This window comes from Prionailurus viverrinus, chromosome D2 (genome assembly GCF_022837055.1).
Source record: "Prionailurus viverrinus isolate Anna chromosome D2, UM_Priviv_1.0, whole genome shotgun sequence".
Lineage (NCBI taxonomy): Eukaryota > Metazoa > Chordata > Mammalia > Carnivora > Felidae > Prionailurus > Prionailurus viverrinus.
In genome coordinates, this window is record NC_062571.1 from 45,899,213 (window position 1) to 45,916,069 (window position 16,857).

Sequence of the window (16,857 nt, forward strand, 5' to 3'; positions counted from 1 at the left end):
GAGACAGGTCACACTCTTCTTACTGTGTGGCTCTGGGGGTGGGTGGCAGGAACCACTCAAGAGCGGAAGGTGTCATGGTCAGGCCTGTGTGGGGGGCTACCTGTTGTGAGTCTGTGAACCCCAAGCTCGTCCAGATACTGGGGGACATAGAGGGAACGGAGGCAAAACCAGGTGTTCCCAGGGCCTGGATGCTTTCTGGAGCGGGGCAGAGAGGCTGGGAGGGAGGGAGGGAGGGACGGTGGGAGGGCATACTGCCAGCTAGAGGAAGCGGCAAGATGGGGTGTGGGCTTGGGTGGGGTTGACTCACCTTCTCACTCATGGTCATTGCACATGCCAGCTGTTGGGGTCCATGGCGGCCGGGCTGGCGACTGAATGCCTGGAGTGAGGTTGGGTTGGGGGGCAAAGGTGGGGATGGGGACACGGGCGGGGAGAAAAGGGTGGGAAAATACAGGCTTTGGGGACGGGGCCAGGGACGCAATTCTGGAAATGGAGTCTACCAGGCTGGGCTTCTGGGAGCTGGGCAGTGGGCTCTGGGGACAAGGCTGGCTGCGTGGAGGAGCCGTGCAGGCGGAGCTCAAAAGACCGGGGTCAGTCTTGGAGTCCGCGAATGTGGATCTGGGAAGATGGGACTGTGGAGTTCAGTCTTGGAGAACGGGGTGCATAGCGGCGGGACGATGGGGGACCCGGCTTGGTATCCGAGGGTGGGTGGCCCTGGAGCAATGGGGCTTCGAAGGTGGGGTCGGAGGCCGGAAACTTGTGAAGGGCGGGGCCAGGATGACGAAGGACACGGGGCGGGGCCGTGAGGAAGGGGGTCGACGGAGGACCCGTGGACTTCGGTGAGGGGTGTGGTGAAGGTAAACAGAGATCGAGGGGGCGAGGCAATGAGGAAGTGTACTTGGGGGCTCGGTCGGGGGCTGGAGGGCTGTGGGGAGCCAAGCCTGTAAGACTCGGGGGGTGGGGGCAGGTCGGGAAGATGGGTATCTTGGGGGTTTGTTGGGCAGCCCGGTAAAACAAGGGATCGTGGTGGGGGCGGGGCCGCAGAGACGGGACTGTGGGGACATGTCCTGAGCACGGGAGGGAGGACCAGGGGCTCGTGGACAGAGGGGTGGGGCTTCGGCGTAGTGGGCTAGGGGCAGTGCGGGGAGCGGAGGGGCCGTGGGGGCGGGGTGGATCGTGTCCGGGGGCGTGGCCGCGGGCAGGGGGCGGGGCCGGGACGCCTACGCGGGCGTTGAAGCGCGGGGGCGGGCCCAGGTGAGCAGGGCCACCGCCCCCCCCTCCGCCCCTCCTCCCGGGTCCCCTAGCCGCCCCCGGGCGCCACCCCGAAGCTGGTTCCGCGGGCCAGGCGGGCGGCGGCGGGTGGCGTCTTCGGCCCGGGCCGGGTCCGGCTCCGGCTCCATCTTGGGCCGCTGCGCCGGGCACCTGTGGCGGCCGCAGGAGCAGCGCTTCCGCCGGCCTGCGCGGCTCCGGGCGGGCGAGTGGGTGAGAGGCCGGCTGTGTGCGTGCCTGCGGTGGGGGGTAGGGGAGGGTGGTGGGATGGGCGGCGCCTTCCTTTCCTGCGCCCCAGAACCCCACTCCTCACCTTGTTGTGCGCTCAGACCCTCCGCATCCCAGGCCCCGCCTAGTGCTCAGCGCCCCCCATGGCCGCGTCCCTCCTCTCATCGCTCCTCTCATTGCCTATCCCATCCCCTCTTCCACGTCTCATCTGCCCATCCTCCCATTTCCAGCCCTCTGCCTAGGACCCCGTCGTCTTCTGCCTCCACCCCCGCTGCTGTCGCCGTCCCCTCCCATTCCTCCTCCCTTTTCCACCCCCACCCCTCTCCACCCTTCCCTGCTGCCCCCAGCCCCAGACCTCCCTTCTCTCTCCTTCCTTCTGCCCTCCATCCCTACCCCATTGCCCCACAGCCTCATCTTCCCTCAGTCATTGCCTTAGCTCCTGGGAAGATCTGTAGCCGAGTTTGGGGGATTGTGTTGAGGACCTTCTCCCCGAGTCGGGTGGGCTTGGTGTGGAGGGGCGGGGAAGGGAACCCTGTCCTGGGAGAGAGTGTATGGTGTGGTGTGTTCAGGCCTTTGGCCCCACAGCCAGAGGCGGCCTGCACGGTTGGCGTGCAGCCGTGGAGATGCTGTTTCCTGCCGGCTCCCACAGTAAACGGGCCTGTGCGTCGGCCTCTGATGTGGCCACGGGTGGGGCTCCGGCCCATGCTGGTGCATGGGTGCACCGGTGCCTGGGAGCATGCAGGTAGGGAGACACTAGCTTCCCCGGGCTGCCTTTGTTTTGGGGCACCTGGGCCTGGAGGTTTACCTTCTCCACCCCAGACACCACTTGGGAAGTGTGGGCAAATCCTCCTCAGGGGAGAAAGCTCTGGGGATGGTGGGGGCCTTGGCCTCTCTCTAGTGAGCAGAGCGGGGTCCTTTGGGCCTTTGCCTCACAGTTATCCCAGAACCCTTTACTGGCACAACTTGTGACCTGGGCATTTTGTACTTAAGGCCCCTTCGTCTTCTCTGTGGTGAGCAGATTTTGTCCCCTTCAAACAGTCCTACTTGGTAGCTCAGGAATGCTTCTTGCTGCATTGCCCAACTTTGGCCTTGAGTGGTCCCGTCAGGCCCCCTTTTGCCGCTGGGATGGACCAGACCACCTGCTGGAGGTTGCCATGCCCCCACTATCCAATGAGGATTTTGTGTGGTGCCCTACCTGGTCCCTGAGGGTTAAAGTCCATATTTTAACATTGGAGCCCTTTCCCCTCCTGACCACCTGGATTTGCTTTTCCGGTTTTGGTTTTGCTGGAAGCAGAAGTCATCATCCAAATGCCTGTCGCTTAACAAGAGATGTATATGGATGCCACAGTGCGGTCTGAGACAAGGCCTGTTTGCAGTGGCTTTGGTGGTCCCCCTGGGCACACCCCAAAAGGCCTGGGTGATATGGTGGGAGCTAGAATCTCTGACCAAGTCAACCTAACAGTTTCTTTGGTTGGGCCAGTTTGAAAGTTTCTGCAGAACTGGGAGGTTTTACTCAAAATAACATTGGTTGATTGCTGCATGTGAAACTGGCTGTTCTTCCATTTACTGACCAGCAGAACTGAGGCACCAGGAGAGTCCTGTATTGGCCACAAGGCACGGCCACATTGCAACTTTGGCATCAAATGGGGCAGGAGAGAGAACAATAAGGTGTCAAAGAACACCAGGGGTCTTGGCTACCTCCACGTACCTGTCATTTATCTGGTGCTAAAACATCTTCCTAGGGTCTCTTTGGGGTGAACCCAGAGCCTTTTAGATGATTTGTAAGGCAGGTAGGCATGCCACTCAAGCCAGTTGGAAGGCAGACTCCACACTTGTGTGTTTCCACATGTGTGTGTCTGCGTGCATGCATGTGTAAGCATGTGCATGTGTATCCTCCCAAAGTAAGGCTTGGGAAGCTTCGTATGGTGATGGAGACCTGGGGACACGGGTGGTGACTGGGTTCTAGGATGAGACGAAGACGGGAAGGGTTGGGAAGCAAGACTGGGCTAACCTGTTGGGTGTCTCAGTGGCTTCCTAAAAAGGCCTTTCTGTCCACCAGTACTAGTCTCTGTGATACCTTGAGCACAGGCCACTCCTGATGGGAGGAGGAAAGAGAAGGTTATTATTAGCAATTGCTGTTCCATCATATTAGGATTCACAGCAACCTTGCAGTGGAGACTTACTTCCGTTCTGTAGACTGGAGAACTGAGGCTCAGGGAGGGAGGTGTGCACCTGCAGGTGCTTTCACAGGAAGGGGAAGAGTCAGCGTTAGAAGCAGACCCCTGTCCCTCCTGCTTACCCACAACTCCCAAGGTCATTTGGTCAGCTCCCCTCACTCCCTGGAGGCCCCTGTTCTTAGTGATAGGGGGTGTGGGAAACCTCCTTTCCCTGGGATGACTTGAGTGGCGTTCCTCAGAGTACTTCCCTTCTTCAGAGCTGGGAAGGCCAGATGGTAGGAGAAATATCCTGTTGGGGTTCAGCTGTGGGCTCTCTGAAATTTCTGAGCTGCTCTGGGCCTCAGATTTGTCACCTGCCACTTGTGGAGGTGAGGTGAGGAGGGGAAGCCACAGATACCCACCCGACTGGGGTCTCTGTGATCACTGCTCTCTCTGGGTCATGGCTAGTCCTGGTCACTGGACAGCCATCTGGTGAGGCAGGGACAGTGGGACCCTTGTCACTGGTGGCTTCTCACTAGCCCCTGGGGGGGGGGGTCTGAGGGCACCCCCAGCCTCATCCCACCTGTTTCCTCAGGGCAGGGGGCAGGGCCTGGCCTGGCTCTTTATGGCCCTGCTCCCTAGGAGGGTTTGGGGTAGGTGGGGTTCAGCCAGCGGCTGTGTAGGCTGTCCAGATAGGGCTTTCTTGGTGTTCTTGGACCTGTAGCTGGGTGCTTGTTGCCTGCCTGGAGCTGCTGGTGACCACAGCTTTCCCAGCTAGCAGATATATCCCCTGCTCTCCTGACTCCAGGTGGGTGGGGGTCCAGGCTTTGTTCCCACTCATTCAGTCATGGACTGAGTCGGGACTCAGCCAGTCCCACTGGCATGTCATGGAAGCCACTGCAAGTGCCAGATGCTGTGTTGGGTGCTGGGGCTTCAGCTGAGTCAGGGCAACAGACAAGTAAAAAGATGGCCACAGTGCAGGTCTGCACAGTGCTCAGAGTGGGCACAGAGAACCTCAGGCACTCCTGGGTTTGCTTCCTGACTTAGCACTCACTGTGCCTATGGGCAAGTCAGTAAACCTCTCTAAGCTTTGGCCTCTTCATCTGTAGAATGGGGTTGATGTATCTCATGAGCCTGCTCTGACACTTAAATGAGACAGTGTGTCAAAGGATGTGGCACATGCCTGGTACAAGGTGAGTAGGTACTGGGAGCTGTTATTATCATCACTGTGATGGTTAATGGCTTTGTTGCCCTTTATACATCCATCTTAGAGCTCCTTGAGAATAGGGACTGGGTTCTAGTCCTCTCTTGGCTACTCATCCTTTTCTTGGCTGTTCCAGGGACCAGTCTGGCTTCAGCCCCAAGGAGCAGCAGGGATGGGACACTCCTGTCCAGGCAGGAGCTGTGTCTAGTGTCTAGAGCTGCACGGTCCAGTATGGTAGTCATTAGGCACATGTGGCCATTTCCATTTAAATTGCTTCAATTTAAGTAAAATTAGAAAGCCAGTTTCTCAGTCACACTTGCCGTCTGTCAGGTGCTCAGTAGCCACATGTGGCCAGTGCTGATCTAATCGGACAGTGCAGATCTTTCCATCGGCCTAGAAGCTGTGCTGAACTGGACTCCACAGCAGGCCTCGAGCTCTCAGGGGACTGCAGCTCCAGAAGCATCCTCACTGTTGGCTTGAATAGCCAGCAGCTGTCTCCTGAGTGCTGGGGCAGAAGAAGTTTGTCATTATACAGAAATCAGAGTTTCCGAGAGCCCTTTCCGAATTCCCTTTCAGGTGGCCTTGCTCCTCTGGTCAAGGTGGCTTGTTTCCTGGCGGTTCTTCTCAGCCCCGGGGGTGGGAGGGCAGGACCGGGATTGCCCAAACTGCGGCTGTTGCTTCTTCCCCCACCCTGTTTCTGCAGTTGGCCCTGCCTGGCAGGGAGTCTCTGGGAGATATTCCTCATTCACAGCTTCAGCCAGGGCCAGGCTGGCCCACATGCCCTGACCCCACTTCCTCCCCCTTGGGCCCTGCCCGGCCTTCAGCCCCCTGCTCCCCTCATGTGCCTCCTGCCTTCTGCTCATCCTGTTCCTCCCCTCCTGGCACCTCTCCTTCTCTCTCTCCAGGCCCGACCTCCAGGAGGCCTTTCCTGATCCGTCACACAAAGTGAGCTCTCCTGGAAATGCCCTTTCTCAGACCCCGTTTTTGGTGCTCAGCACTTTCCTCTGTGGGTTTACTCTTGTATTCTCTTGTTCTCTCGGCCAGGCACGTGGCAGACATTCTCTGAGGGCCAGCTGTGTGTCAGGGCAGTGCTAGGTGCTGGACAGATAGAGGGGGACAGGGCGCAGGCCTGCTTTGACAGCTTCGGATTGGTGGGGTGGCCAGGTTATTGCATCCAGGCGAGACAGTGCTCAACCGGAGATGGAGCCGGCCCAGCCTGGGAGAACTTCTCTGGGAGGAGGTGCTGATGTTGAAGGGCCAGAGTCAGTGAGCAGGTCCAGAGGGGTCTGTGTGGCTGGGAAGAGACATGAAAGGCCGGGAAGGAGGGAGGCAAGGTGGGTGCAAGCACACTTGGCAAGAGGGCATTTAAATTTGATGGAGGGCGTTTCCGATTGGTGATATTAGACCACATTCTTGGAGGCACAGGATCTTAGTTCCATGTCCCCTAACTCCAGGGCCAGGCGTGCATTGTGTGCTCTGAAGATGGCTGTGGAATGAGTGAGCATTTGCCAAGTGTTCTGTGTGTAAAGGGCTGGTGCGTGGGGTCTCTCCCTACCCTGGAGCCAGACAAGGGAGTCAGAAAACCCCTTCCCCTTCACAGCTGCCAAGACTGAGTCCCAGAGACATGATCGCCCAACCAGGGCACCCCGCCTGAGAGGGCGGGGAGGGGGCCAGGGGAGAACCCAGGGCGTGTCCTCTGTGTGCCCTCTATTCATTGTTCATTTATCTCACAAACCTCTTTTGAACGACAACTCTGTACCGGGAGGCCCCAGTCCAAAGCAAGATGGATACGGACAGTTCTGGGAGGAACCCAGCTAGTATTTGCCAGTCAAGCTTTACTGGTTATTAAAATACTGCGATACTCCTGTGCTGGTTGACTAAGAGTTATTGTCCCAAAGCGCCCGCCCCCAGTGTCCTGGCAGCCTTGGCCTCTCCCCTGGATTCTCCTCCCTCCGCATAATACAGGACCCTACCCTAGGGCTGGTTCTAATCACTTGGTACTGGTTATTAGATATTTGCAGTGTCATATTGTGTATGATGTGTGATGATCTTGATTTGGAGTGTCTGGTGTCCTGTCACTGTTTGGCTCCTGGCTCCGAGCCATCATCCAGGCTAGTGCTGAAGCTGTGCCCTGCTGTGTGCCTTGTACCATGTGAGCCCAGAGCAGAGTCCATTCAACTCCCTTCCCTCCCTCTCTCTCCTGCAGGCATCATGAGCACCAGCCGCCCTGACCAGGGTGCCCGGCCACCCCGGTGTCCCTGCCCGCAGCCCCTGTCCCGGAGCTCTTCCAGCCTGTTGGAAGGCCAGGGGCAGAGACCAGAGCTCCGCAAGAGCGCCAGCAGCACTGTATGGCAGGCCCAGCCAGGCGAGGCCAGCGCCAGTCCGCAGGTCCCGGAGGAAGAGGAGGACCACGCTGAGAGCACGGAGCAGACGCAGGCCTCCAGCCCCCGGCCCCGGCCCCGTGCTGTGGGCCACTGGCGGAGCAGCACTGTGGGCAATGTGTCTACCGTGGGTGGTGGTGACCTGGGTCGCCTGAGGGCCCCCGGTGCCGCTGCCATGCAGAGGAGCCACTCGGACCTGGTGCGCAGCACCCAGACCCGGGGCCACAGTGGTGCCCATAAAGCCAGCCTCAGCTGCTCGGCCCTTGGCAGCTCACCGGTCCACAGGGCTCAGCTGCAGCCCAGTAGTACTTCTGGCCAGGGAGGCCGGGCCCCTGCAGGCCTAGAGAGGGACCTGGCTCCAGAGGAAGGGACTTCGAACTCAGCCTGGACACTGGGAGACAGTCAGGTGTGGGTGGCGCCACTAGACCTGGGAGGGACAACCACCCACAGCAGCAGCCCCCAGGCTGGGCCCAAAGCCACCGGGCAGCCAGCCACGACCTCCTGCCATGCCTTGTCCCCAGCAACTCTCCTCTGCAATATGAGAGAGGTGGGGACCGGTGGCTGCTGTCATGCCCTGCCAGCCCCGGGGATCCTGGCCTTTCCCAAACTAGTGGCATCGGTAAGTGAGTCTGGGCTTCAGGCTCAGCATGGGGTGAGGTTCCAGTGCAGGTTGCCTGGGGGGCTCCCTGGGCATTCCCACTGCTGTGCCCACCCTTGGGGTCCCACCGGGTTGGTCACGGAGCCTGGTACCAGGACCAAGGATGTATGGACCATGACCTCAGCCAGTGACTTGGCCCCTGTGTTGGCATCCTCTCTGTCAGCCCAGGATGCTGGTGTACAGGCAGCCCCCATGGCGGTTTGCAAGGCTGTGGCCACCAGCCCACCCTTGGATGCCCCCGTGGCCCTGCACACATTCCCGGAGGTAACTCTGGGGTCTGGCCTGGAGGAGACACCATCCCCTGTGCGGGATGTGCGATGGGATGCCGAGGGCATGACCTGGGAGGTGTATGGAGCTGCAGTGGACCCTGAGGTACTTGGCGTGGCCATCCAGAAGCATCTGGAGATGCAGTTTGAGCAGCTGCAGCGGGCACCCACCAGCGAGGACAGCCTGTCTGCGGAGGGCCGGAGGGGGCCTCTGCGTGCTGTCATGCAGTCCTTGAGGCGCCCCAGCTGCTGCGGCTGCTCCAGTGCAGCTCCCGAGTGAGGAGCTGTGGCCCTCAGAGCTATCCTGGGCCCATGGACTCAGCCCCAGGCCAGGGACAGTGGGAGCCCCGGGCTCCTTGGACCTCCTGGCAGCCGTGGATGTGTCTCTGCTGTTGGCTGACTGCAGGGCACAGGACTGCAGCCTGGGGACTTCCTGCTCCTTGCAGCTGGGCTGGTTTTTAAGGGCTTCATTCCTGAGAGCCACATCCCTGCACATCCAGGCTCTGAACTTTGGGACAGACTTTCAGCACTGTGTGTAAGGGAGATCCTGATTTTTCTGTAAAAATTCTCGACGTTCTGTTTAGTGTCTCCTCAGAACTCTGCCATGATTTCCCCTGGGACTCTTGGTGGCTGTAGTTTAAAGCAGGGCTCAGATACAACCAATTCCTGACATGAAAGTTGGGGCCCCATGTGACACAGGGACTGGCTGGGTCTTCGGGGATGGCCACCGACACTGTTTAAGACCTCCTATGTGCCACACACTGTGCTTGTCACCTTCCCTTGTTGAGTCTTTGCCTCTTTGCCCCGATTTATGGGTGAAACCACAGGCATTTGGCAAGGCCGTGGCTGACATGCCCGTTGGACTGCTGGAGGTGATGGGCCGAGATTCAGAGCCAGGGCTGGCTGAAGCCTGGGCTGCTTTCCCACAGCACACTGGTGGTCAGTGCAGTGTAGTCATGAACCAGAAGGATTTATTGAGTCTGTATCCTGTGCTAGGTTCTGTGGAATCCTTGGGGAATGAGATGGGCTGTCTGCACCCTCACTGAGCTGACAGGGTTGGGGAGGCGGGGTCTACATCCGTACCAGGGCACCGGGCATCCCAGAAGGGCCCGGGGCTGCTGCTAAGAGCCAGCCCTCCTTGTTGGTCATCGGGTCAGGGGCTGGCCTCAGGAAGGGGAGAAAAGGTGGCCACTTGTCCACAAATACGTTGCAGTGCCTGAAACGACACCATTATCACCTCATTCCTTTGGCTTAAGGACTTATTCCTAGCCAGTGTGGTTCTTGGAGGAGAGAAGGCAGAAATGGATAGGAGGAGGGAAGGATCCTGGGGTGGGGTTTTTCACCTGGTGGGAAATGGCCAGAGCTGTGAGGCCGTGGGGAGCTGGGAGGCCTGTGAGCCTGTCCTCCCAGCCCTGCCCATGTGAGCTGACGTGGGACAGGAACGGGGGGCTGGGGTCATGCGGTGAGGAACCCAGGGCACAGGCTTGGCACAGCCTGGCTTCATTGCCCAAGGACCTCCCAAGACCTGTGGAGTTTGGGAGCGGGCCTGTGTTCTCATCCTGGGGCTTAGCGCTGAAGATCCTAAGCTCCTGGGACAATCCGCCAGCCTGCCCTGAAGAGGGAGCCAGGTCAGTGTGCTGCTCAGGGTCCCCTGGCTTGGGAGGGTGGAGTAAGGGCCCATGTGCAGCCCTGCCCGTGACCTGACCCTGTTCCTGGGCCTCCTGCACTTAGGAACCTGGGACCTGGCAGCTGGCTTAGCTTTCCCTACCTCAAGGACCCTGTACTCACTGTGGTGGAAATGACTCCTCCAAAAGCAGGTTGAGTTGGAAAGCAGGGCTGGCATTCTAACGGGCCAAAGGAACAAGGTGAGGAAGGCATGCATGAGGTCTGAATGCCTCCCATGGCCCTGAGGTGGGGCTTTCTTACCCCCAAACGCACCCTTCCCACTCTGCTTAAAAAAAAAATGACAGCACATCAGAACTGCTTCTGAGGGTGGGGCTGGGGCAGAGGGGTTTGGCGTGGTGAGCAGTGAAAATGTGCACAAGTAAGTTTTCACGCACGCGTAGGCTCTGGCTACTGTGCAGCGTGTCTGTGCCTCTGGGTGTTCTGCGAGGCAGGCCCATCACACTCTGGGTGATGACACGTGCGTACCAGGCTGCCCACGTGCCTGGTGCTGCACCAGGGCTCTGGGAGCCCCAGCTGTGGGGCCATGAGGTGACAGGTAATGAAACAGAGTGGGGAGGGCACCAGCACACAAGGCCACAACTGAGCGGGGTCTTGACACAGTGAGAGTAGACAGGTGGCAGTGGGAAGGGGCGTACCAGGCAGACAGGACAGCCTGGTCAGAGGCATGGAGGCCCCTGTCCTGCCTGCGCCGTGGTGAGTCACTGCAATGCACGTTGGGTTGGGAGGCTGGCAAGGGGTCCCCGTGGTGAGGATCCCTGTGTGACTAAGGAAGCAGACTTCGGGGAGCTGCGGAAAGGGTGATGGGGCCAGATTTCATTTTGGAAACATCCCTTTGGCTGCCATTGGAGAGATTAGTGTGGGAGAGGTGGGAGGCTGGGGCCCAGGGGGATATAGGTGTGTGAGCCAAGGAGGGGCCTGTCGGGGAGATGGAAAGGGAGCTGGGGGTTGGGCTTTCATGCACATACATGCACACACATGTGCACACACAGGTGCACACAGGGCCTGCAGTGGCTTCAGAAAGGAGGAAGAGTTTTAGGAGGCTGGTTTCCAGTTTGAACAAAAGGAGGTGAGGCCACTACCTGGGACAAGGAGAGGCAGGTGAAGGGCCACATGCCAGGATATTTGGCTGAAACTCTTAGAGACTTTCTCTGTCACATGCAAATTCCCTTGAGTTCATTCTCTGTTTGGCTGCTGTGTGCCAATCAGTACCCCTTCCTGGCTGTACCTGGTGGGCCAGGATGGCAGGCTGGGCTGGGCCCCAAGTGGGAAGGCCTAGCCAGTCCTTCCACCCAACTCATCGTGACCAAGATAAATGTTTGCAAGGTGGTTCTGGAATCCAGTCTGGCCTGTGTCCAGCCTTGGGCTGTGCATGGCTGGGAACCCCATCATAACTTCCTGGTTAAGCTTGCTGCCCTGGCCGTGGCCCCACTAGCCAGACTGCACAGCCTCGGCCAGTGGGTCCACCTGGCCCCCATCCTGTTGCTGTGGCCCCTCCCTGGCTGGGCCTGACCAGCAGTGGTTTAGGGTCTCAAGACATGGCCACCAGCTTAGTTTACAGATCTCCCTTCAGATTCCAGATTTCTGACCAGACTTTCTGGGTCCCCTTCAGGCCCTGCTCTGGCAGGTGATGGATTTCATTATTTGTACATTTGTTTTGTTTTGAATTTGGAATAAAGTATTGGAGGTCAGAGCTTTGCTAGGGAAGGGTCCATGGTCCTGGCTGGTCTTGTTTTTTTCTGACAGATTTTGTCCTTCAGAACATCCGCCCTAGATTCTGAGCTTCCGTGTCCAGGCAGCAGCCCCCCTCTTTCTTCTCCAGGGACTCCTCCCTTCTGTCCACTGTTCTCTCCTTTCTGGCAGCCTTCCGGGCCCCCAACAGCTGAAGCCCGGCTTCTGGGAGCTTATCACCTCTGGGCATGGCCAGGTCACAGAGCAGGCATCTTTTGTCAAGCCCCAGGCTGCTGATACCTTCACAGGGAATCACTAGTCCACCCTAAGGGAGAAGGCGTTGCTCCCAGAGTATAGGCTACTACCCGCCTGAGGTCATGATGTGTATGCGGGGTGGGGCTGGAAAAGCAGAGAATGGGCCTGTCCCACTGTGACATCACCTCCTGTGTCAGCTGGATTGGGTCTCTGTCCCCAGAAGTGTTGGATTCTTATTTGACAGGTGCAAAGGGCCTTCCCAGTGCAGATCCTGGCACTTTGGGCATTGTGGGGGAGGGTGGGCACTACAGGTTAGTGGTCTAAAATTTGAGTTTGAATCCCGGATCTCACCTGTAGCCATGTTGGGCAAGTTACTGACCTCACTGATCCTCGACTTCCTCACGATGATATGATAATTGTGCCTCCTTCTTTGGCTTGCTCTGAGGATTACATGGAATAACCCACGTGAAGCGCTTGGCACCGAGCTGGCATTCACCATGTGTGCCAGTGTTCCTTTGGCCTACCTCCATGGCTACAGTCAGGGGCTAGCTCTTGCCTGGCCAACTTGGCTCTGATCAAGGTCCACATCCCATCTTGGCCATTCCTCATTTAGAGCCTCCTTCAAGGTCCTTTACCCTGTGCTTCATACCCTGCTTAGGTCACATGTACTCTGGCCTTGGCTTTCTGAAATTGTGATTCCTGGAGCCATGCTGAGGAGGCTAGTCTGGGGCTGGGCTCCCAGAAGCTCATGCTAGGATGAGGATTCTGGATTGACTAAGGAAAAGGGAGTGGGGAGTGCAAGTCAAGAAGGGTGTGATTTCAGGTAAAGTCCTGGCCTTGGTCCCGTAGGGGAGACCTGGGGCATGCCTGCCATGGGGGCCAGGGGTCTGTGCATGTGTGTGGGTAGTTCCAGGCATCCTGGCTGTGGCAGGCAGGCTATGAGGCTCCAGGAGCCCTGGGGAAGCTCTCTGCATGGCGTTGTAGGCCCCTTATCCCAGGGGAGGTGTGCACAGAAACCAAGGGCATCTGTGGGGTCTGGGGGGCACACTCATCAACGGTTGCACTCGTGCCCTGAGCAGCCCTCTCACCCAGTAGACGTGTATGGAGTCCACAGCCTGCAGAGTGCCCAGAACTTCTCTCCGTGAGCAGCTCGGAAACAGTTGTCTCCTTTGTGTTCATGCTGAATGACCTTGGTCACTCAACTGCAGAGCTTTACGTTTGCCGATGCTAAATTCCTTCTTGGTTGTTGTTCTGGCCTGGCCTAGTTTGGTCATCTGAAGCTATGACTAGTCCTTTATCAGTTTCCAACCAACTTGTCAGGCAGAGCAGGGCCACACAGAGCCCACGGCCTGTCACTGAGTCATCTTATAGGTCAGCACTGGTCCCCAGGTCCCTTTGAATCAACAGTCATCATGGGCAAGTCCGTTTAAGGTGAATTTGTGCAAATCTGGGTCTTCAACATCAGTAGCACTCTTCTGACCCAAGTCCCGGCCCAGGGACCCTCCCATCCAAACAAGGAAGGGGGATAGGGGCTTGACTGGAGTCCTCGCTGTCCACATAGCCGGTTCTGGTTCTGGTGATTGCTGCTTCCCTTTCTAACATTTTACTTCTGTTTAACAAGCTGTTCTAGAAGTTTGAGATCTGCAGTAAGCTAAGAGTCACAGAATCTCCCTTGTAACCTTTTTGGAGATTGGAAGCCACCCCACTGTGTGCTGGTACACCTCGTTTTCATCCTCCCCCCCCACCCCGCCCCGGGCACATCAGGGCTCACCTCGAGGTTCCTGGGGGGTGGCTGTGAGGAGCATGACACTCATCACAGCTGGCCTCTATCTAGCACCTTCTTCAATGGGCCTTTCCGTGGGGCTGCTCACCCTTTTTTGATAAGAGTCTTTCTGAAGCTGGGTGGAGGTCTCTCTAATGGATAGACATGGGGCTAGTTCTGTTGCTGTGGTTACGTAAAGACAATAAGCCATGAAAAATATCTCAGGAAAGTCGATGTTGGTTAAAGAAAACCAAACCAAATCAGAGTTGCATTGGCCTTTAGGACTGGAGGTGGACAGGTAGGGTCTGACTCTTGCTCCAAGAGTTGGGTAAACATTGCCTTTGCTCCCTTCTGTGGTGACCCTCCATGACTCATTCGTCATTTCTCCCTCTCCAAGCATGGGGTAGCTCAGCAAGGAGGCAGGTCTGTACCCTGAAACGTGCTCCCAAATGGGTGTCCTAGAATTCATGTTTTATGGCCCCACTTTATAGGACGGAATGTGGGAATTGAGTGAACATGGCAGTCCACGTCTGAGGGGCTCAGGGCTGGTGAGTGTGTCCCATTTTAAGGTATGTGGCTCTTAGCCATGTACGCTTCACCTAGTCTGTCCTGGCCTGGAGCTTTCCATTTCTGAAACACTCCTGAGAAGAGACACCGGGCACCCAAGAATGTGGTCATGGGAGTGCAGTGCTTCCCCGGATGTCCAGACAGGGCCCAGTGGGAAGGCTCTGCTCTTGGTGTTTTTCTCCCCAACCCCTGTTTCTCTTTAATCTCAGTCTTTCCCTTCTCCTCTTCTGTATCTGGTCCTCTGTGCCCTCCAGAAGCCTTGTGTCTCTGCACTGTCCCGCAGTCCTTGCCCCTGCTGCCAAGGGTCTGCCTTGCCCTAATCCTCCTGCTGCAAGCAGCTGCTTGCTCTTCTCGTGGCCACTTCTACCCCAGCCATGGCTGGGTCTGGTTTTCAGCATTCCTGCTTTTCACAAGTCTGGGCTCTTCCTATCCACCTGTCTGTTCTCTGTCTCGGTAAAAACCAAAACATCTAAGCGTGCCAAAGAGCTTCTGAGCATCTCCCTAGAGAAGGAGGCCTCCTTGGACTAACCTGGGATCAAATTGTCAAGTTTCCATCCTTTTTGCCTCCAAAAGGGAAATCAGTTGTCCTGCTGGGTAAGTGGAGGAACTTTGGTATCCCATCAATCTTCAGTTTTGGTGGCCCTTATTGGCGCCTGGCTGGTTAGGTCACCTGAGGGGCACACCGGATGTGTGGTCTCCATCTGCTAGTTTTAGGCAGGCCATCTCCTCTTTTGTGCTTTCAGACTCTTCTTGCTTGGCTTGTAATTAGATTGGGAGATTGGGGCATGTCCTGGGCCTCATTGGGGACACAGCGTGCTGTCCCATCTCTGTGCCTCTCTCCTGTGTGGGACTGGTTTGTGTCTAGGAGCCAGGGCTGGGGACAGGGGGACGAGACTTCTGTCTTTGACACCAAGTAGGCACCTGAGAAAATGCCCACTGAGAAAGCCTGAGCAAGCCCAAGTAGGTAGCCTCTGTTGGGTCTCGTATTTTCTGTGACTTATCGTGGAACTAAATTTGGGGTGCTGGAGCCCTGCCGGGGAGGACTGGAGTACCTCACCCATGTCCACTCGGCCCCTTACCTGTAACCTTCTGCTTTTCCCTCCCTCTGTCCACTTCTCATTGTTAGCAGTCAAGGTCCGGGGAGGTGTTGGCCAAGGGTGCCATTTTGTATTCAGGCTTTGTGGCCTTTGTAAGCCCAGCCTGTGTCCCTTGAGGAAGACTATACGGTCTGATTTTCTTTCCCTTCAGAGTTGAGGCAGTTCAGGGAGAGGGGAAGGGGTTTCCTGAGAAGTTTCCAACCCCTAAACTCCCTTCTGCCCTGGTGCAACTCAGGGTGTGGTTCAGACTCCTACCAGGTCACACACCTGGGCTGGGGAGGGAGCGGGCAGGAACCAGCAGGGCTCTGGGCCCAGGAGAGCTTGGACACGCAACTGGGCACTACTGGAGGCACCAGGAACATTGCCTGAGTCTTGCTGAAGGTGCAAAGTGGGATCCTGCCTTTATTTGGCTTTTTGATATTTTGTCATTTTTTTGCATTTATTCTGATTTTAAAGTATTCACTAAAACATTATTTATCTTGATTACCGAGCCTTTTGCCATCCCCTTACATTTTGTGCCTTGTCCCTGCCTGGCACCCTCCTCTCCTAGAGCTTTAGGTCCCCTGGGTACCCAGCCCCACCCTCCCCCCCTCCCCCCCTCCCCCCCCCTCCCCCCCTCCCCAGGACTCCAGTGCGGGGAAGGAAAGCCTGAGGTGCCGCCTGCGGGAGGAGCTCGGTCGCCCCCTAGTGGCCTCAGAGCCGCTCCTTCAGAGACACCTGGGGGCACAGGCTGGGAACCAATGACTTTGTCCCCTCCCCAGCAGCCTCAAGCTACCTCCAGCCATCTCACCCCGTGCCTGCGCCCTGCTCCGGGCTCTTCTCCTCCTCCAGATGCTCCAGGACTACGGGGGCTGAAGATTTCCGACGGGAGGATAGCGATGAAGAAGGTGAAGGGAGTGGAGTCCAGGCGGAGGTGGGGAGGCACCCGAAGCCCTGAGGGGAATACAGCCTCATTTTACAAAGCTTTGGATTCCAATTGTGAGTTATACTCCCCAAGGGGCTGGATGTGGGACCCTTTGTCATTCCACCGTGAACTTGGGTGTGTTTTTATAACCCTTCTTTGACTTGCCTTTGTCTTAAAATTTACCTGGAGCCTTTAAACGCGGGGTGGTCCCACCCCAAGGGGGTCCTCTTCCTGAGCCTTGGGGAAAGCAGGTGTAGACAGCCAGGATTGTGTCTTCCCTCATGAGTCACTGACTTTGTTGGCGGAGGGAGGATGGGAGGCAGCGGGCTGAGAAGGGGGTTTCTGAGCTGGAGTTAACTGTCAGAGAGGGACTGGGGTCTAAAGTTTGTTGTGGTGGGGGCTGTTCTGAGAGCCTTTATTCCTGTTATTCCTTGTCTTCACTGACTCCCTGTGGTCCCCAAGGCCAGCTGAACATGTTAGAGGTCATGCGAGCCAAGAGAGAGGTTGGAGAGAGAACCTGACATGTGAAGTGTGGCTGAGAGGTGTGCCTGGGACTAAAAGAGGGAGTTGAGGGGGGGGGGGTGCTTCTCTTCTTTGGTGGCACGAGGGTGGGAGGGAGAGAAGGGAAGTGGCTGTGCCAGGCAGGTGTTCCTATCTCATTCCATGCCCACACAACCTCTCCAAGGTGGTATCTCCCTTAGGACATTTTTGGCTGCAAGTAACTGAATTATGAACCAAAGGTATCTGAACAATTAAGAT

The 16,857-nt window shown here is 57.3% G+C and overlaps 1 protein-coding gene across 4 annotated transcripts; it reads left to right on the top strand.

Moving 5' to 3' along the window:
* Positions 1-809: 809 nt before the first annotated feature.
* GPRIN2 (G protein regulated inducer of neurite outgrowth 2) lies at positions 810-16,655 on the top strand. Of its 4 annotated transcripts, XR_007145518.1 has the most exons (3): positions 1,305-1,479; positions 7,061-9,787; positions 9,891-16,655. XR_007145518.1 is itself a non-coding variant. In XM_047826418.1 (2 exons), the coding sequence occupies exon 2, from the start codon at positions 7,066-7,068 to the stop codon at positions 8,437-8,439; it is 1,374 nt and encodes a 457-aa protein (XP_047682374.1). In that variant the 5' UTR covers positions 810-854; positions 7,061-7,065; the 3' UTR covers positions 8,440-16,655. The 4 variants fall into 4 exon arrangements, 3 of the variants coding, with proteins under 3 accessions (XP_047682374.1, XP_047682373.1, XP_047682372.1); XM_047826418.1 differs by lacking the exon at positions 1,305-1,479 and adding an exon at positions 810-854 and having other exon boundaries at positions 7,061-16,655; XM_047826417.1 differs by having other exon boundaries at positions 1,305-1,495; positions 7,061-16,655.
* The last annotated feature ends 202 nt before the right edge of the window (positions 16,656-16,857 follow it).

What these genes read in the sequence shown, in the direction of transcription:
- GPRIN2 (XM_047826418.1), top strand. Translation starts at nt 7,066, where the DNA reads ATGAGCACCAGCCGCCCTGACCAGGGTGCCCGGCCACCCCGGTGTCCC.